The 21,237-nt window shown below is 47.6% G+C and overlaps 1 protein-coding gene and 1 pseudogene across 1 annotated transcript in view; both read right to left on the bottom strand.

Annotated features, from left to right (window-relative positions):
* The window catches only part of LOC123283950 (ligand-dependent nuclear receptor corepressor-like protein pseudogene), a 55,415-nt pseudogene extending 54,680 nt beyond the window's left edge, over positions 1-735 (bottom strand).
* Positions 1-4,300, bottom strand: part of LOC123283954 (large ribosomal subunit protein uL15m-like) — a 68,522-nt gene extending 64,222 nt beyond the window's left edge. Inside the window, 1 exon segment of the mRNA XM_070480914.1 lies at positions 682-4,300. Coding sequence (XP_070337015.1) covers positions 682-974 — 293 coding nt within the window. The 5' untranslated portion in view covers positions 975-4,300.
* Positions 4,301-21,237: the final 16,937 nt, after the last annotated feature.

Here is a 21,237-nt window from a genome sequence, read left to right as displayed (position 1 = left end):
GGACGATCCCGCTGCTGCCAACAGCGACGTGCGGCAGCCTGGGGTCTCCCGCTAGTTGCTGAGAGCAGCGGGACCCTGAGTGGCCAGGACCGTCCACTTCCAGGCGTGGTGCTCTCGGGCACCAGCATCCTCAACCGAAGGAGGCGCGGGTGGCAGCAGCGCATCGGGGCGCTGGGGAAAACAGGGAGTGGGCGGGCAGCCACGCACACCACCGCCCGGACTAGAAACCGACACCGGGCAGCTCCCCGCCTGGGCGCCCGCGTTCCAGTCGGAGAAGCCAGGCGGTCGGAAGCGCCCCGACTGCGTGCAGGGGTGCGTGGGGCGCCCGGGGCGCCGCTCCCGCGCCGAGAGCCCGGGCCCGCGGGGAAACGGAGGCCCGCCGGGTCCCCGGGAGCACGCCTCGCGGAGCGAGCAGGTGACGGCGGGGGCAGGGCGGCTGCCACGCCGCGCGGGCGGCGGGCGGGCGGCGGGCGAGTCTGGGCGGCGTCGGGAGGGACCGGCGAGCGGGGAGGGGCGGAGGCGGCGGGAGGAGGGGGGAGGAAGAGCGAAGGGCCCTAGCGGGACTCCCGGCGCCCAGCTGCCCGGCCCGAGCCCTCAAGCCACCGCCCCCAGGCCCCGCGCAGACGCTGCACGGTCCCCGCCTCCAAACCTCCCCCCCGGCCCGACCAGAGAATATCTTACCCGTTTGCCGACGGAATCGCTCCTGCTGGCCCCTCGGACTGACTCCTCCGGCTCGTCGTCTTCCGGAGATGAAACCGGAAGTCCCACCCCTCCCCAAGAGGAAAACGGAAAGCCGAAGGAGTCAATCTAAGGAAGGGGAGACGCGCGTCAGGCTGAGAGGCTGGCGGCGTCTGACCGGGAAGGCCACCTGGCGCTTCCAGCGGCTCCCCGAGCGGGTAACCCCCGGGCGATCCCGCCTCCTCCCTCTCCATCCCTGGAGTCATCACTGGGTGGTCATCTTTATCCATGTGCATATGCTTCTTTGGTAAAATTTTTTAAAGCAAATACTTAAATTTCTCTATCCCCAACCTCTTTGTCTTCTTATTACTAGTTAATTGGTCTTGTGGCTAATAACTGGGCGGATTTCTGTCACCCCTCTGAATGTAATCTGTCTGGAAAATACTTCCTATCTGGCTCCCAAACCACAGCAAGACCCAGGTAGCCACATGGCTTGGGTTTGGGTAGAAAACGTGGACCCATCAATGAGAGCTGGGGAGACCCATCGTGACCCGGGGAGGCAGAAAACCACGGCTCTGGACTCAGGCATCCCAGGGTTGGAATCTCCTAGATTCAATGACCTCATTCGTCCTCCTCCTCTCCTCACCTGGTGGCAGCTGAATAATTGACCAAGACACTGCAGGTCTCAGAGATTCAGCAGGAATGAAGATCAGCAAATACATCTTCTTATTTGGTGACTTGGTAAAACTGATGTTCCCTTGCTCAGAAATGGTTCTATTTTACAACCAACTTTTGTTAATTGACTACTATGAACACCCTTGTTAAAATATAAATTGGCGTCAGAAACCTCGTGTACAGTTAGTCCTTGGGACCTCTGCCAAATACATCAGGTAGGTCCACGGAATCTGAAAACCTCACAAGATTCAACCAAATCTGGCGAGCATGGACTGTGCTTAAATAGTAAAGAGTACCAAACACCTGCGAATATTTAACCAAGAGGACTTGATGTTGTCCAGCACCAGAGAAGAAGTGGCTCCTTATGGATGCCTCAGCGAGGCTGATGCCACAGGTGGGTCCCGTTTCTGTGACAAGAGGCAGGGTAAGCTGGCCCCATGATCCAGCCGTTTTAGACATGACGCAGCAAGCTTTAAAACTGACATTTCAAGCACCCACAAAGAGATGGAATGTGTGGCACTTTGTTTTTATTTGGAATCATAAGAGAAACATTTTTAATAAACCCTTAACTTCTTCTCCATTAATGCTATTTAAATAGTGAATTCCTAAAGACTGAAGTGATTTGTTTACTTATACTTAGCTGTAGAAAAATTACATGCTTTTGTTTATTTGTTTACACCATCCAATCCAATCGAGCCAAACAAGCTGGTCGACTGAAATGACTGATGAATGCAACCTGAGCTGACAGCTTCAAATTTGGGATGTGTTACTGATGTCAGGTTGATCAGTTCTCTGTCTAAAATTGATGCTATTTAAAGCTTTGAACTATTTAGATGTAGTCACTGAGTAAAATTCCAACGGGGTGAGAGAAATTCCATCAGGGCTGATTCTGCTGTGGTGAATTTCCATGTGCGCAGGTGTCAGAGGGAGAGTGGCCTCTACCGATGGGGTAGTGAGACAGAACAGGATGCAGGAGGGGCGGTGGGCTGGCGTCACTCACAGCAAAGGTAAAGAGGCTTAGAATAAAGATAGACGCATCTTCTCACAAGGAATCCCAAATGGCATAAGAGTGTGAATATTGGTCATTTCTGTTTCAAAACTTTTCAAGAAAGGAAAAAGTGAAGGGGAGGCAAGAAGTTAATATGTATCACGCTTCAATAACTCATCTGAAAATGAACCCCCAGGGAAATCATGGTAGTCGGTGGGGTAGACCAATGTTTTTATTAACAATATAAAAGGAATGTGTGGTGAAAGCAACGGTGACATAAGTACTGACAGTCAGTGGATGAATGATTATGTGTCCTGAGCACCTCAGGACACAGCAAACTAGAGCAATTCCACCAATCAAATGGCAAGAGAAGTCTAATCGAAGAACCATCCTTGTGCTGGAAGGGCAGAATGAGTCCAGTCCGGGGACTACTTCGGCCAGACTTGGGGAAATCAAGTTGTTGAAGGTAGCTGTGACTTTAGAGAGGTGTGCAACAGAGACATTAAGCCATTTCCGGTGTCTCTACCTTTAAAATAGTTTATTACTGGTCCAAATGTCCAAAGACGTATTAAAGAGGGAAAATATTATTTACTGGACAGAAATTCTCTGGATATTTAGATTCTATTGCTGTCCAGGGATGTGAGAGAGGGGATATGTCAGCAGCTCAGATGTAAGCTGGAAGGTTCCCGTCGTTGTTAATGCAGCTTAGCCATCTCTAGGAAAAAGGCAGCAAATAATTGGGATCCCTCTATGTAGTTCCACCTAACAAAAGAAGAAATAAAGAGAAACTGTTATTTCCATTCAAATAATGGAGGAAAAGTAGTCTACAATTTAAACAGGAAGATTTGATGACATAAATTCAATCTACAATACGCGGCATGTCGGAAGGTTACTGATGTGGACACCCTGTGGTTTGCACACTGAGAGATCAGCCCCCTCAAGAACCTGCTCACTGTTGATTTTCTCCTTCTGCGCGTGCTCTCCATCGTCCACAGTGCCCAGCGGGAGCATCAGCACACTCTTTTGGATGACATCCTGGAATATATTGGCAATTGGTATGGTTGATCCATCCCGGATCATATCTGGTTCTGTTCCAAACACTGAAACACAGGAAAAGAAGGCATTGAATAAATTAATGAGAAGACTACCCCCAGTGATCTCCGCAAATGTCGTGTTCACTTTATCTTTCTTTCTTTTTTTTTTTTTTTCCCCACCATGAAATTTGGTGGCTGGGATAAGTAAGCGTCTTGATATCATGCAATTTATATTCTAAAATAGTCAATAGAGTCAAGAAGAAAACTGTGGTTGCCTTACTTACTATTATCTACTTTTAAAAAATATTTTTAAATAATATTTTAAACTAACGTTAGCCTTACAGAAAAGTTGCAAAAGTAGTACAGAGAGAGTTCTCATATATTCCTTACTCTGCTTCCCCTAATGTTAACATCTTACATAACTATTGTACAATTATCAAGAATAGGAAATTAACATTGGATAATATTATTAACTAGACTCAGACTTTATTTGAATTTCACTCTTTCCCTTCTGCTGTACCAGGATCCAATGCAGAATCCCACACTGCATTTTGTCATTGCTCCTTAGTCTCCTCTTGTCTGTGACTGTTTCTCAGTCTTCCCTTGTCTTTCATGACCTTGACCCTGCTGAAGAGTACTGATCAGTTGTTTTGTAAAATGTCCCTCAGTTTGGGTTTATCTGACGTTTTTTCACGATTGGAAGAGGTCACGTGTTTTTGGCCAGAGTACCACAAGAAGATGTACCTACCTACTTTTATGGTTGCTTCACGAATTAAGTATTAGAAACACTACTATTAAATATTAGGAACACATGTCTTGGGTGTTTTGTAACCAACATATGAATAAATCGCTGTACTCAACTTTCACCTGAATGTTGCAGTGTTTGTACTCAACTTTCAAGGTATCCCAGGAAACAGTTTTAATGGATATCCTGGGGTTTAGAAAGAGATGAGTTGAAACCTTCTAGGCTATAGGGAAAGTTGCCAGAGATGGAGTGGGAATGAAAAATAAATGAAGGCACAAAAGAGAACATGCCGTGTCTTCTGGATCCACAGAGCAAGGTGTGAATGTGAATAAAGATGATGTACGCTCGTGCATTGCTTAATGACAGGATACATTCTGAGAAATGCATCGTTAGGTGATTTAATTGTTAGATGGTTTAATTGTTGTGTACTCACACAAACCTAGGTGGTATAGCCTACCACACGCCTAGGTGATATGGTGCTAATCTTATGGGACCACTGTCATACATGCAGTCCGTTGTTGACGAAAAACTCATTATGTGGCAGACGACTGTCCTTTGTTGGCAGGACTGGTTTAGCACACAGACAGACAAAAAGGTGCCTTATGCATTCCTGCATTTTCCTGTACTTCGTGTCTTTACTGTTGAATTTGACATTTCAATGACACATCTCTCTTCAGCTGGCATTCCATTTAACTTCCTAACTCTTCTTCCTCATTTCTTCACCCCCAAAGTTTACTGGTAAAATACTGCTACAATTGAGGGCAGTGGGGATGATTGTGTAGAGAAGTAGGGCTCTCGGTGTTGGACTTGTCCTCTAATTTTTGATGTCTGTGTCCCTTGTACTCATAGACGCAGAGAGTTAGTGCTCCAAGGAGGTCTGGAGGCCATTAAACCCAGACCTCTGTGACCGGGAAGAGCAAGTCCCCACAGGGCAGCGCGGTGCCAGCTTGCTCGCTCCACCACAGTTTAGCTTCTTCATTTTTAACCCCAGAGGACTTCCTTTACTTTCGTGCAAGTTCGGCTGTGCTTTTAAAAGTTTTTATGTATCGGCCAATATTTCCATGAGTTTTGCAGAAGGAGGGTTGGGAGGTTTCCAAGTCCATCATTTTCCCCCAAATTCAGGTCTCCAGAACGTGAGTTTGAACCCCGGCTTTGCTACTTCTAGCTGAGTGCCCTCCAGCAAATTATTTAATCTCCTCGCGCCTTAATCTGCACCCCGGGGAAGGCTGTTGGGAGGATTCATGAGACAGTGTGTGTAAAGAGCCCTGAACCACACCGTTTACCATCAGTAATGCGGCCCATATAAAAGGAGAGTCCACAGTGAAGTTTTAAAAGTGTCTGCTTTATCTACAGCCCTACGGGGTACCACCCCTTGTTCCCAGTGTAGACCAGCAATCAAAATAGCATAAGTCTAACCTGTTTTGATGGCTCTTTTTGCTGCAAGATACTGATTATCTTTAAAGATAATTTGCGATCCGTGGGTGTAGTCCTAGTGCCATAGAAACAACCATCTGGTTGGAACGATTTCTTTTGGAAAATATATATTCAAGATGCTGCTTTACCTAAAGGTAACATTTTCAGTTGTAAGAGAAAATTTTGAGTAGCTCTCATAGCCTTGTATCAAGAAACTGATTGGAATCCCAAGCTGACGCATTCAAGCGTTCTGATTTTCCCTCAGCTCTTCCACAGGGAGGACGCGGAGTGAGCCGGGTCTCCAGGACGGAGAGCTGCGCCCAGTGTGAGGAATGCTTGCTCTCACTCCCACCCCTCCCGAGACCCTCCAATCCCCCCTCCTGTCCCCACCCCTCCCCGACCACAGTGTCTCACTGTTAATGTCGGCTTATTATGAATTTGGGTAATTATGAAACCTTGAATGATATTGTGGGTCATACAAATATGATGAATGTTTGAGGTAATTATGAAACACAATACAAGTAGAACTTCTCAGTTTGAATATCCCTCTTTTTGGACTCATCAGTATCTTAAGGAATATTTTGGGAACATTACACACTTGGAAATTTCCAAAAAGTGGGAGCAATTTCACGCTAAGCTGTGAAGGAGGCTCATTGACAGCATCTTTCTCTCTCCCCTGGGCTCCATTCCGGTTGCCATTATGGAGATCCACCAGAGAAAAACTCCATACTCTGAAATATTCATCCCTTCGACAAACATTTAAGGCACACCTGTCACGTGGCAGGAACTGTTCTAGGTGCTGGGACATAGCTGTGAGCAAGACGAAGACCATCCTGCGCTCATGTAAAGTGTGTGCTGTGAGGAGGAGGAACAGTCCATCCAGAAAGGGAAGGAGGAAGGAAGATGGAAACAAAAAAAAACGGAGGGACGCAGAGGGGAAGGAGGATCTTTGAGAATGTAATTAGCGCTAAGACGACAATAAAAGCGGACAGTGGATGGAGAGAGGGCGCCGAGGTATTCCTTGAGCTCCCTTCCTCAGAGTCTACCTTCTGTGCAACTTGAGGTGCACTGATGATAGGTCGATACTTCAGACACACACCTCCTTCCAGACACAAACGTTTTCATTAAGGTGGCTGCTTTCAGGGGGTTGATTTCAGACATCATGGACAAACTAACGCTGGGGGTAAAGATTTTCCGGCTCAGTCCAGCCGTAGACAAGTAGCTTCTCCATCTGTGTGTAAAACCCATCTTGCCTTTTTATGCACCATTTAGTTTTCAAAAATTTCCCATCACTCCAACTCCAAATGGTTATTTGTCTGATGACTGTAATTGCATATAATTGAGGAAAGAGATTTTTACTGAACAAAAATCCTATTGGTTTCTTGACATTTGTTCCAGTCCCTTCTGTATTGGAAAAAAGTGATACTTCAATGCTAACAACTGAGTTGCTCACTACTGTGTGGCATGTGGCTCTCAGGAACGGCGCTGCTGGACAGAAGAACAATGCACGTTTGTTACCTGTGTTTCCACCACGGACATATTCATGTGAGGGACTAGACGGATTGAAAATTTTCCTACAACTCGGCCAGCTATGACTGTTTTAGCTCCAGGCTCCTCAAAGGCGCCCTCAATCCCGTGAATAGAAAGAGATGGGTACCTCCATAGGTGCATTAGAATTTCCTCCTAAATTGAAATAAAAGTATTTTATTGTATGAAAGAATGTTTAATTAAAACTCAGTTGAATTGTATTGCTTGCATCACCAATTTCTGTACATCTGTGACACGGTTAATGGCAAGTTAATTATCGCCTCACTTAGATATGTCTGGACAAACAGTACAAGTGGACTTTCCCCTCAGGACACGAGATCTCTGCTGCCTTCGCCTGCCCAAGCCACTCCCATTGGCGAGGGCCCCTCGTCGCTGAAGTTTGCAGTTACTAGATGGCAAAGGGGCCCTTTCAGAAACTTGGGTTCAGTTATAAATTTCTATCCCAGTCATTGCAATGATAATTTGTGTGCTAAATGTATTTTATTTTTCAGAAGGCTTCAAAGAACTCTGCAGATGTTTGAGCCAGTTTTCAATCTTGCTATGGCCGCTGTAGAGCTAGTCTGAGGAAGAGCTACGCTTCATGATAATAAACTCTATCACTCTCTTCTGCATGCTTCTCCCTCTCTTGGCTGTTCCCCCAGGAACCAGCCATAGCTAGCAAACACCCTAGCAGGCAAGCGTTTTAAAAAGGAGGAGGAGGAGGAGGAGAAGGGAAAAGGAAAAAATCTAAATTTGCCAGTAACGCTTTCGGCTTTGGGTCTGCTTATTACACCAAGGCAGCAGTGACGTAGCAGTCTACAGATTAGCCCCTAAGTCTCTTGGTTTTGTCTAGAAAAATGAACAATTAGGGTCATGGAGCTGGAATAACCTCAGACTATTCTCAATCTTTAAACAATTAGGGAGCCCAGCTCACCGGCTGCAGGCCGGCTTGGGATTGAGTCCAGAAAACTGATTTGGAAAAACGCATCTGTGAAATGAGCAATTGCTCCACGGTTAGGTGCCTGAGTCCGGTGCCAGTGGGACCCCAGATAAAGGTCTGCTTGATCTAGACCACAGGGAAGTGGCCTTGAAAGTGAAAGTCCCCCCTGGAATTAACATCTGCTTTCAGTTCTAAGATGTGCAGATAAACAGGACACGGTAAATTAAGCCTTGGGAAAATATTTGTTACCATCATTCTTTGTTCAGATTATCCATCAGCTTGTGATCATACCTTGGTGTCAAACAGAAATTTCTTAACCTGGCTGCTATTCCGGTATTCTTCTAGGTCCAGGTCAATGGCTTCGTACATTTTTTTTTTTTCCTCTTCAGTAAGAGGAGCCACGTGGTCATAGATTCCAGGGATCAGAATATGACCCGATGAGTCTACAAGGCTACCTACAAGATACACCCAGGAAACAAAGCCACATGGAGTCACCAGTATGCTGATGTTCTGGCCCTGGAACAGGATCATGGGGGACTCTCCTGGGCTTGCAGCAGACCTTGTGACCGGCCCTGGTCCCCACAGCAGAGCCACTGACAACAACTCACATCCCAGAGGTGATGGTCAGAAGAAAGAGCTGGTCACCAGGCAAACTCAGCCTGAGTTGGACCCGCGTGAATGTCCACCTTGTCAATGGAGGGATGAAAACACACGGCTCTGCAGTAAATTCCATTGGGTATGACTTACCTGCATTATATCCCAGTTCTCAACTCCACCTTTATATCATAAACAAGCTTCTTTTTTTAAATTTTATCTTATCCTGAGTTAAAAAGTAACACGTTCATTATTAAGAAACTTTTTTTTTGAGGAAGATTAGCCCTGAGCTAACTACTGCCAATCCTCCTCTTTTTGCTGAGGAAGACTGGCTCTGAGCTAACATCCGTGCCTATCGTCCTCTACTTTATACGTGGGATGCCTACCACAGCATGGCTTTTGCCAAGCGGTGCCATGTCCGCATCTGGGATCCAAACCAGCAAACCCCAGGCTGCCGAGAAGCAGAACGTGCAAACTTAACCACTGCGCCACTGGGCCGGCCCCCAAAATTTTCAATATATATGTGTTTATATATATATATATATATATATATATATATATATACATACCTGAGAAACTGAAAACCATCATTCCTTCTCAATGTTTCTCCTCCTACATACACCATAATAATATAATAAATACTCATCTTTAATCAAAAGCATAATATCCCTGAGGTCTAGTCTATGAGATATACATCATGACCACAAAAGCCTCCACAGTGAATAAGAAGATACTCAAATCTGTTCTTTATGAAAGAGTTTTGGACCAAGAGGAATGGGGGAAAATCATCAGTGACTATCTATAAAAGAAACAGAAGTCAAGATTTAGCAAACACTGCTCAATATCTTGAGAAAGTACTTATCAAAGATACAATGCAACTAGCAAGTAGACGAACAGAAATGACAGGAAAATGTCTCCAGGGCAGCCAACTTAATCCCCATTCAAGTAAAGACACTTCATAAAGATACGCTTCATATTCTTGATGGGACAGTCTTTCTTGACAATATCAGAAAATTACTGCGAAGCACTGTACTTTCAAATCTTTCTGTTAAAGTCGATAATTACAAAGCACAGAGTTGAAGGCTCTGTGAGGATGGATGCCTTCCACCTAGTGATTGGACACCTGCTGTGTTCTAGGCCCCAGAGGAATGAATACACAGGACAGCGCTGTCTCTGACCACAAAAGGCTAAATATCAAGTGTGACCCGACATGAGCAGACCACCAGGTGGCTGGCTCTGTAGAGACACAATTAAAGCCAAGGTAAACACTCTACCAAAATCTACAGTAGTGGGGACGGCAGTAGTGCGATACCTAACGGGCTTCCCAGCACTCTGAGAATGATCATAGACAGCAAAGCCCTGAGGTCTGAGGGTGTCAAGGCAGCAAAATGTGAAGCAATGTCATCACTGTTCTGGTTTTCAACCACATCCTCCTTGGGCCCCCTCTCCTGGTCCTCCGAGGACTTTGCCCAGACTTGTGTAATCCCACTTTGGGGACAGTACTGCAGATTGTTGTGCATGCATCAGCCTCCCTGCAGGTCCTGAGTTATGGAATTCTCCTCATTTAGCCCAATCAAGCATGTTGTACATTGAGTAAATGACACAAACTCATTAGTAAAATTCAAGTCAAAATAATAAGCTGAGCACTGAGTGATTGGGACTTGCACTGATTGGCAGTCCACCCTCTAGCACCCTCACCAAAATCAAAACAAAACATCAAAGTACCGCCAATAATACAATCACTAAGTCTTCCCTTTAGGGTATGTCCCTCAACTTCTGCTGGCATTCTTGTGTGGAAGAACAGAGCTGCAAAGATGAATAAGAGACAGACCCTGCTCACAAACCAGCCAGAAAGATGCAGGGTAAAGAAATAACTCTGGGTCCACGTGCAAAGAGCTCTAAAGAGGGGCAAACCGTCAGGAGCACAGAGAGCACACAGTGAACCAGCCAAGGAGGAAGCGTCAGGGAAGACGACTGCATCACAGTGGGGCCTCAGAGGTTGAGTAGGAGGCGACAGGCACAGTCTCAGTGGTGAGAAGAGAGATGCATGTCTGAAACATCCAGATTGACAACAACGAAGACCCGAAATACTCTAGCAGCCAGGATGCTCAGTGTCCACTTATGACACTGAGCTGTGACATTTTTCCTGTCAATTTAGCTGGTGTTACCAGACATTACCACAGTGCGTGTTTGTGTATTGGGGGATTCAGATGTCATTAGCAAATTAGGCTGTGATTTGAGCAGCGCGGGCTCTCCACATGTCACTGCACATCTCCCGAAGAACTGCCCGGCCCGCTCCACGGTGTAGGTTTCCACCTCAGACCCTGTTTTCTCAGGACACGGAGCAGCCGTCCCAGCTGCTGGCTCAGGCTGTGCCAGCAGACACACATCCTGACAGGAGAGAAGCATAATGTCCTCCTTTTCCTTCCCTTTACATCCTACGGTGCCTTGATAATTGATGCATCCTTCCGTGCTTCATAAATATTTCAGACCTTCACCGAGCCTTTCGAATCTAAAAACTTCTTACCTTTCCTCTCACTTTCCACCAATGGGATCATCTCCTACTATGTTGATGAGTTAGATCATTACAAGAAATACTTGAGCTCACTGCCACAAAGTCTACAAATATCCCACCATTCTTAACCATCAATGACTCCTCTCCTGATTCCATTGAAAATTCATCTTGATCCTTGGTTTAGCCTAATTGTCTCCCTTCTTCCTCCTCTCTAGAGAAGTTTTATTATTGAGTCCAAATGTCATATTCTCTACTAGCAACCTCCCCTCCCCTCCCCCATCGAATTCCTTTCACTCATTCAATCTCTTCATTATTGAAACAACAGCCTCTCCTGAACCCATTTCTGTCTAGTTCTCGCCCCATGTCTTCCTTCCCCTTCACAATGAACCTGAAAGATCAGTGTTCATGGAATTACCATCTCCTCACTCCCCCACACTTCAGACTTACTGAATCACCAATGGTCTGTGTATTAATCAATCTTGATAATATCACAGCTATCTCCCCATAATTAAATCCAAAGAGTGTTTCTGCATCTTTCTATTACTTGGAACAAACGCAGAACTGGGCCACGATTGTCTTTTGGAATGATTCCCTGTCCTCGGTTTCTCGACATCTCAGGCTCCTGACTGCCTGTGAACCAGCTCACACTCCCTGGTGTCCTTCACAGGGTCCTTCTCACACAGCACTATTGCGAAAGCTCAGGACTCAATGTGAGCCCTATTCTCTCCATTGACCCTACGTTGTCTCAGTACTCTTGTGCATTTCTTCTATTGCTTCAATGCCTTCCACTGTTATCTCTATGATGACGATGTCTAAAAACCCCGTCCAGATCTTATTTCTGAGCTATAATGCTACAGGTGTATGTTATAGGCACCTTAAGCAAACATATTTCCAACGGAAGCTGTTAACTCCCCCTCGCCAACTAGACACCCCTTCACCTCTCGGTCTCCGATCTCGTCTGATGACTACAGTTGACATCCAGGGAGTGATGTTTAACGCAAACTCTCAGAACCACCTGACAGAACAAGCACTGCTGCTGCCAGCACACTGAGCAGTCACCCTTCATCTCCGCCCCAGGATCCACACACGTATTCCTACTCTATACTCCGTTTCAGTTCAAAACGTCAGGTCCTCCGAGATCCCTTTGTTCAAACTGCTGCTGAAGTAAGCCTTCCCTCCCCGCCTGTTGTCTGGTGACTTTCCCTTCAGGCCACTGTGGAACAAATTAGGACATTCTTTTCATTGCATATTGTGTAACCTTTGAAATTGTCTCAAATAATAGTAAAATGATTATAATCACAGTGGATATTTGACAACTGAGATATGAAAGTAGAGAGCAGAATCCTGATTTTATAAGAACAAATGCATGTTTACCTCTGCAGGGAAAGTTCATCCTCTATCGCACCAAACAGCATCCTCCCAGGGGATGAGACAGTGAAGCACGAGGCCTGTGCTCATTAAAGAACAAGGTTCCTGCCAGGAGGCCAGTAAGTTTGTTTTTCCATTGTTGCACCTCACAGTTAGACGCTTTGCGTGCCCTACGTGAGCAATTCATTTGATTTTTTTTGTTTCTTTTCCAGATTGGCGCCTGAACCAACATCTGTTGCCAATCTTTTTCTTCTTCTTCCCCTTCTTCTTCTCCCCAACCTCCCCTCCCCAGTTCATAGTTGTGTATCCTAGTTGTAGGACCTTCTGGTTGTGCCATGTGGGATGCCCTCTCAGCATGGCCTGATGAGCCGTGCCATGTCCCTGCCCAGGATCCCAACCCTGGGCTGCTGAAGCGGGGCACGGGAACTCCACCACGTGGCCGTGGGGCTGGCCCCCCAACTCATTGAATTTAACATGTGCTCTCTCTCTCTCTCTCTCTCTCTGGGTTGTCTTGTTTCAGTTTCGATGGGGTGGGGAGTAAGGTGAACATCCCTGAGGACTCCCCTTGCTGAGTGGACATGTGTGGTCCTGGTGAAAGCCCTCACCCAGTGGGGCTCCTAGAGATGTGACTCAGGGCCACTAATTCCCTTTTGGTGCCTGGCAAACTGGGACTCATCTTCCTCTGTCTGCTATTTGCTCTGTATTATGTCTGCTCCTTTGGAAGACAAAAATTTGTGTCCAAAGGGAAAGTTCCAGAAATGCTTCCAGGGATGATGATGGGACTTTGATTTCCAAGTGAGTATTTCTGGCATCTGATTTAATTCCGTTGTCATTAATCAAAAGCTGGCTCGTTCTGGATTGGTTCCATCCTTTCACAGCGATAGCACCATCTTCTACGGTCATTACCAAAAGTGATCATTTCGTTTGAAAGCTCTTCCCTTAGAAGCCACTGCTGTGTTACTACTTTATCAAGTTAAAACACTTAATTTTACATGCCTGGGTTTCTGTTTTGGTTTTTTGGTTTTTGAAAGCAGCTGAGCATGTTTGAACTGAAAATGAAAAGTATTTATTATGGAAGTACCCATGCTACCTCATTAGGCTAGAAGAGGACATATCATTTATTTGTTATAAGATGCGAAAATTCAGAAGTTTTCCCTTGATCGGTAAAATTGCCCCTCTCAAGAAAGTTTTTTTTCTTGATGTTCAGTAACTTATTTTGGAGACCCACGGGGTCATGTCCAGTGAGATAGTTCTGTTGGAGTGAGGATAGTGCTGCTACAACCTGTCCTTCATGCCACCTGCGACATGCCCTACTCTGCACCAAAGACCAAGGACGGTCCTTCTGAAGACAGGGCTATGTTTGCATTATGAGTTGAGAGATGCTGCAAAGACCTCCTATGGTTTCCCTTCTACCCTACACTACACAAATAGACACTTAGGCTTTTAAGTCTTGGCATTTCATCTCGAGTGTCTGTTAAAACGTGAGTATCTAGGATAGAAAGCGGCTGTCATCCAGAATCTTACCAGGGTTTCCTGCTGGCCACTTTGGAGGACAGAGCAGAGTGACCCACTAGGGGAGGGGCGCATGACTGCCGGGCCTTGGGGAAGAGCTGACCGGAAGCTGACTCACCAAGGACCGTCCATGCTTGTCTTGGTTGGCAGTGACAGCAGCTGAACGCAACTTAAAGGATTTTAATTTGCATGCAGCTTTGCACAACAACTTTCCATCTTACTTCATCCTCCTTGCTTCCTGTGACATTTGGGGATAGGATAGTTTCAGGGATTCACTGAACTTGTTTACAATGTTCAAATAGTCTTGTATGATGTGTGCGCTTGTTAATTGAGGTATAATTGACATATACTTTATATTAGTTTCATTTGTACAATATAATGATTTGCATGTATCGTGAAATAATCACCACGATAAGTCTAACTAACGTCTGTCCCCAGACGTAGTCAATATTCATCTTCTGGGTGAGGACATGTTGTGTTTTAAGGTGCAGAAGAATCGGTAATGATGTCATACTTTTCCGTATACAACTTGATGAATTTGAACATAAGTGTCCACCCATGAGACCATCACCACCATCGAGGCCATAAACATATCCATCATCTACCAAAGTTTTCTCCCACCCCCTTTACTATTATCATTATTTTGTTTTAAGAACACTTAACAGAATATATACTCTGTTAGAAATTTTAAGGACAAAACACAATACCGTGAGATTGCTACATTATACGCTAGGTTTAATTTTTAGAGGAACCTCCAGACTATTTTCCATCATTACAGTATTAGTTTACATTCCCATCAGCAGTTGCAAGGCTTCCCTTGCCTCCACAACCTCACCAACATTTGTCACCTCTACTTTTTTTGATAATAGCCGCCCTAACCGGTGTCAAGTGATATCTCCTTGTGGTTTTGATTTGCATTTCCCTAAAGATTAGTGATGCTGAGCACCTTTTCATGTGGCTGTTGGCCATTTGTGTGTCTTCTTTGGAAAAATGGCTATTCTACTCCTTTGCCCATTTGTTAACTGAGTGCCCTGGTGTTTTTGCTATTGAACCGAGAGATGAAAAAAGAAAAAAAATGTCCAGGCATTATGGATGCTTCCCAGTTGATGCAGATGATTTTGTCTTTATGGTGATGACAAAATATCGTGTTGTGTGCTTTTTCTTCAGCAGTTATCATAAGACTAGCAGTAGAATGGCAAAGCAGATAATCAGGATCTCCCGGGTTTCCAGTTTTACAACACAAATAAGACGAGTGGTAAGGAATTTTTGATTATTTCAAGGAAATTATTGAGATCACAGTCCGTGGAATGTAGGACTGACAGGTCCACGAGGAAATTAAAGTGAGGACATGGTGATCTGGCATCACTTCCGATCTGAAGGAACAGGTATCTTCTGTATGAATGTTTGAAGACATATTGGAAATCAGGAATTTGTGGTGGATGAATACATTTTCTGAAGGGTTTATTTCTTTATTTAGGAGGAAGATTACCCTGAGCTAACATCTGTGCCAGTCTTCCTCTCCTTTGTCCGTGGGATGCCTCCACAGCGTGGCCGATGAGTGGAGTAGGTCTGCACCTGGGATCTGAACCCGCAAACCTCAGGCCCCTGAAGCAGAACACACACAACTTTAACCACTCAGCCATGGGGCTGGACTCTAACTTATTTAGTTGTGAACATGATCGTTTGGGTTATGTAAATGTCAGGACCTGGGAGTGAGTGGCTAAGAGTGGGGTAGTTGATAATGTCACAATTGATTTAGACCCTAAAGAGGCTAAGAGCAACAACTGGCCAATGGGTTAACCAAAGGAATAGTCAGAAAACACAGAAAGGATGGGAATTGGGATCTATAGTAAGCTGGGGGATCACGTGTCCTCAGAGAGTGTGCCAGGACTTGCACAGAGGAGAATGGCAAGAGCAATAAAAGAGAATAAAATCACACTGAAACAAGGAGGGGGTGTTACGAGATGGGGGAGGAAAACTGATCTGGAGCAGTCCTGAGTTTTGACCTTGAGCTTTCTGTCCTTGACCCAAATCTGCTTGACGATGTCCTGGGACACAGGTCAGAAGAGCTCCAGAGGGAGAGAGGAAGGGTGGAAGTACAGGGAAACTGAGATAATTGTCCTAAGAAGCCATGCTTCATTTCTCATTTGGGTCCAGTTTCATGATTACTTTTACAGGATGAGAGGAAAAGAAGTGATGATGGTCAAGTCTTCGCAGAGGAAGCTGCGTGATCGTGGGAATCAACCCAAACCAAAGCCCGGATTAAGAATTCCCATCTCTTTGAGGATGCGCAGTTACATATTCAGAAGGCCAGTTACTAGAATGCCATCCCACCCAGCAGTGAGGGGTCACTGGGAGAGCACGTGGCACCAGCCCCAACAGGTCTGCTGGCAGGAGAGAAGTGGCAAGCCCTTTGGAACTTGCCGTAGCCTTGCAAAATTGCACCTTGCAGCAGAGGTGAATTCCTGCGGGGTGCGCTCGCATGGGGTGCCCCGTCCGGTCCCATACACACCCCTGCCCTTCCTCAGATTTGGCAGAGATGATTCTGGGAACTGGTCTGGGCATCCCACAGCTCCACAGCCAACAATTGCTGGTGACTGTGGAAGATCTGAGTAAACAGGAGGGGACAGGGAAGAGGGCGGGAGAGAGCAATTGTGGACAGGCTCAGCAGCGAGGCAGAGAAAGTGAGCGCCCAAGAAGGATGTGCTGACAGCACCAGGAAAGAGAGGAGACGCTGCTGCCCCTGCGATGGAGCCCGGCACTTCACTGACGTCTCCTTGAAGGGTCCCACGTTTTCTTGCTTGAGCTCTTGCAACTTCAAGACATACCAATCCTTTTCTTTTATTAAACTCCTCTGTGGGACATAGGAAGCATAGACAGGGATTTCTTGTGGAGGAGAGACTGGATTTCAGCTGAGTAGAGCAAGGAGGGCTTTCCGTTTCACGGTGCTCTCGCATTTTCCTTTCCGAAGTATATTATTTATCTGCGCTTGAAAGTCACAGAGAGTTACCGATTCGCGGGATGATTCCGTTGTCGCCCTCACAGCGACACAGTAAAACCTACCTAGTCGGAATGGATCATTCCTTCTGTGTAATACTCCGGTAGATTCCAAAGATCATTTCAAAAGCGCTGGTATATCTCTGTTCTCAAATAAGAGGTCTGCTTCCAGGTCTCCATTTTTCTGCTCTTTATTGCATGTTAATTCAGAGTTGCAAGGAGGAAATACCACATTCGCCTCAATCTTTAGATCTCTATGTGCTGGAAATTGGATTGACAGAAATGGACAAGGCCTTTGAGGGATCGTGCTGTCAACAGAGACCTTTTCCGGCATCAGCAACGTGACGATAAACCGCTGCTTGTTAGGACTTGATTGTCTATTGGAGGGATGGAGCTTGCAGTATTATGGAAATCCTCTTTAGAATTGCTTACCTTCACGTGACAGATTTATCAGTTTCTGAGAGTGATGTGTTAAAATAACCTAGGGTGGCGCAGGGCTTAAACTGGCCCACTCCACTTTGGAGGCCCGGCATTGGCACGTTCGGGTCACGGTTGTGGACATTCACACCGCTTATCGGGCCATGCTGTGGCAGACATCCCACATGTTAAATAGAGGAAGATGGGCACAGATCTTAGCCCAAGGCTAGTCTTCCTCAAGGGAAAAAAAAAAAAAACCGAGGAAGATTGGCAATGGATGTTAGCTCAGGGTGAATCTTAGCCCTTGGGCATCTTCAGCTGTGGTCATTTGCAAAATATGTAGACCATGCATGTACTGGGCAAGCCCAGGCAGGACAGCGCAACCGGCCTCCCGCCTGGATGCTTGGGGCTGCTTGTTGTGGAGCCTCTGCTGGAACCGTCTGGGTGGATTCAGTGCAGAGAATGATGACAACGGACTGCCTTGCTTCACCCTCAGAGTTTCCCCTGAGTTTTCTCCATCTTGACATGCAAAGCAGACACTGTCTGGAGCCCTCGTGTTCCTCTGGGACTCGGGCTTCCCTCTGCTCCTCAGCCTGGAGAGGAGGAAGCCCACGTGTGGACTTCAGGAGATTCCTGATGGCGTTTTGTGGGCTAGCACGTCCTGGGCTTGAAGTCCCCAGGGAATGAGCAGAATCCAATCCAGGTAGGACTGCCATGACCCGGACCCTTCAGGAAGGCAGGTTATGGTCCCCTAACCAGGCAGAGCACCATGACCAGCCGCGGGGTTTGTGGAGGGCGAAGGGAAGATGAAATGGGTCCTGGAAGAAGGTGCTTATAAATACCAGCTACCGAGAAGGAACCAGCTGCAAAAGCGTGCATTTGAGGAGTATGAGTATTATTTCTTGATTCTGTTTGGAATAAGTTAGAGTGCATGATATATTTGTGTGTGAGTGAACATATATAGATAGCTCTCTCTCTAAAATTTATATCAAAGTAACATAAAGACTGATGAGATACAGGTGCTGCACATGTGGGCCTCTTTTTGTTGGCGATCAGTTCATTTTTGGCCATTGGAAGCCCAAAGAGGCAACGAGTTATTGTCCTCTGCCGTCTGGTAGGCTCATGACAAACAAAGCGCTGCAACCAAAGGGTCGGCTCTCAGGAGCCTCACGGCCCTGTGAGGGAAACCCCTTGGACACGGTGTCTTCCTCCTGGGCCTGGACTAGCCTTGGGACTTGGCACTTCTCTTTCTCTGTGGCGGGAAGGTACAGCCGGCTCCGGCTTCCATTTAGAAAGTCACCTTCCTGGATGGCTGTGCCATACCAAGAAGGGCCTGGGCTGCTGGGAACCAGCATTCCTCCTCAGCTGCTGGCCGTACTGAGGAGGCCTCCCTGGCAGGGTTCACGCTGCTGTGTGTCTGGGTGACACTTGCAGCCATCAGAAAGGAGGGGAGAACTCAGAAGGGCCAAGCACTTCCTGTGGTCCTAGTCTTACAGGGGCTTTCCCGGGGTGGGTTGGGGGGGGTGGGCGTCCAAAATGCCAGGTGGTAACCCTCCAGCTCCTGGTCACCGGGTGGGTTCTTGGAGTGAGCTCGGAGCAGTGTCTGCTCACCACCAGACTGGAACCATTTAAGTGTTTTAATTTTGTCAGGCTGTGTTTACCCGTCATCCGTTTGCTTGCGTTCCCTGCTGGACCCCTCAACCACCCTCCTCTCACGACTCATCTCTGAAAGCTTCCAACGGGAAAGATTCACACCCACACCATAAACGGAGCATAAGGCTGGGCAAGAGAACACAGCCCTCCGAGGGGCTGCATGGACCGAGGGGCTCAGGTCCTCCTGCCCCGTTAGGATGAGTCAGAAACAACATGCCTGAGTGTGTGAACAGGTCATTGCCTGAGACCACACACCTCAGAACCACAGGGGCCCAGATGTCACCCTGGGCAGCGAGGGAGAGTATAGGTCATTCTTTGGCCAGGATTAGGGTATCTAATGTTTGCAAAGCAGACTCCACCCGTGATCCGTCAGACCCTGCCAGGGAGGAGTGGCCACGAGGTACGGGACAGAGAGGCCGAGGCATTCGAGGGAATTTCTGCCCTTCCAAGAATTGTAGAAGGAAGTGCACGGAGGCAGGGAATCCTGGTGGACAAGGAGCAGTGATGCGTCGGGAAGGAAGCCCAGATGCAGCCTTCAAAGCGGCATCACAGATCTGTCCCCCTGGATACCAAACTTGCAGGGAAAGGAATTCAGAGCCGTGGACCGGGATCCCAGAGGATTCCATCCAGGTGAAGGGTGAACATGGAGCCCCCAGAGGGGCCGGGGGAGGGAGGGTCCTGCCTGCCCTTAGTCCATCTGCACATGACCTTCTCCGGCCTTGACCCTCCACATGCACGTTTTGAGCTTTTACATCGTTCTCTGCACTTAGAGCTGCTGCTGTCCAGAGCCTGATTAGAAAACGACAAGTTCCTAACATCTGGTGAAGAGGAACCTCCACAAGAGAAGCCGAAAACGTGGCCTCTCCTCCAAAGGGGTGGAAAAGCAGCCACTGTCCTGGGGCAGGTCGTGGTGCTGGCCCGTGCCATTTGAAAGACACCCGCATTCCAGTGGTTGTTGCTCTGCCTGTGAAAGTACCTCCACCCTCTAAATGCCAGGAGTTCTGGGTGCTGTCTCTGCTCCTGGCCCACGTGAACCACACTGAAATGAACCCGTCCTCTGAGTAAGGGGGGGCGCGGAGGTGTCCTTCAGTATCCAGGGAGGGGCCTGGCCCTTCTCCCTTCTCTCACATACAATAAGCCGAGACCCTGCAAGATTTCTTCATTCCAGGAGGAACGCGAGAGTCTGTGTCTCCTTGACACGAGCACAGGAGGGGAAAGAACCAGACCGTGACTCGCAGGCTGGAACAGAAACAGGATTTTAACATCAAATTCAAAACTAGCACTAACTATTAACACGAAAGAAATACGGCCCCTTCCCAAGTGGTAAACAGGCGCTGGGGTGGAGATGCCAGGCCTGTGGGGTGGGGTCGTCCCCTCCCTCTTGGGCTCCAGGGGTCCCAGGAAAAGGCTTAGAATGTTCTTCTCCCCATCAGCATGGGAGGAGCCGGCCTGGGGCCCCGCGTGTTTCCCAGCCGTGTCCCCGCCGCTGAAGAGCAGGCTGCACTCGAGCTGTTGGAAGGACCGGGATCTGCCACTGTTGCTGGGTTCTGCGTCAGGGGTCTGGTGACTGAAGAGAAGACACTGATGACTGGGGGGGTCACACCAGTATCCCAGCCCAACACCTCAGCCCCACTGCATTCTGCTCCAAACCTTGTCCTGAGTGTTCAGTCAACACTACCCCATTGTCCCTGACATGGGAGCTGGCATTTCGCTTCACCCATTTCACAGAAGAGGAAGCTGAGTCCCACAAAGGTCAAGGGAATTGTCCCTCACAGGCCTGGTCAGCAGTGGAGCTGGGATCCCCGTGCCGGCTGTCCATCTCCCTAGGCCCGTGCTTAGCCCGAAGCTTTCCGGAGCCCCTGGCTTCAGTCCCTGCCTGTCTGGACACTCACCGAGCCCTGAGCTGAGAGATGCGTGGTTCTTCCTGGGCAGGAAAAACCGGCGCATCTTGCCGGCCCTCTCCTGTGGGGGCTCCAGGTGGCAGGACAGGCTGTAGCTAAAGGACAGAGTGGACTTTTCAGCTACCGGGAGCCACACCTCAGGTGACCCTCCCAGAGACGGCCAGCAGTTGGAGTCCCAGGGCCCCACGGGTGACCATGCGACAAGCCCCGGGACTGACCCGGAAGCCACGGGCACGGGCTCCCTGGAGCTGGCCATCAGAGAGAGTCCGCCTTGCCCTCA

The sequence above is a fragment of the Equus asinus genome, chromosome 12 (genome assembly GCF_041296235.1).
Source record: "Equus asinus isolate D_3611 breed Donkey chromosome 12, EquAss-T2T_v2, whole genome shotgun sequence".
Taxonomy (NCBI): domain Eukaryota; kingdom Metazoa; phylum Chordata; class Mammalia; order Perissodactyla; family Equidae; genus Equus; species Equus asinus.
Note: the sequence above shows the minus strand (reverse complement) of the source record. Positions and strands in the feature narration are given on the sequence as shown.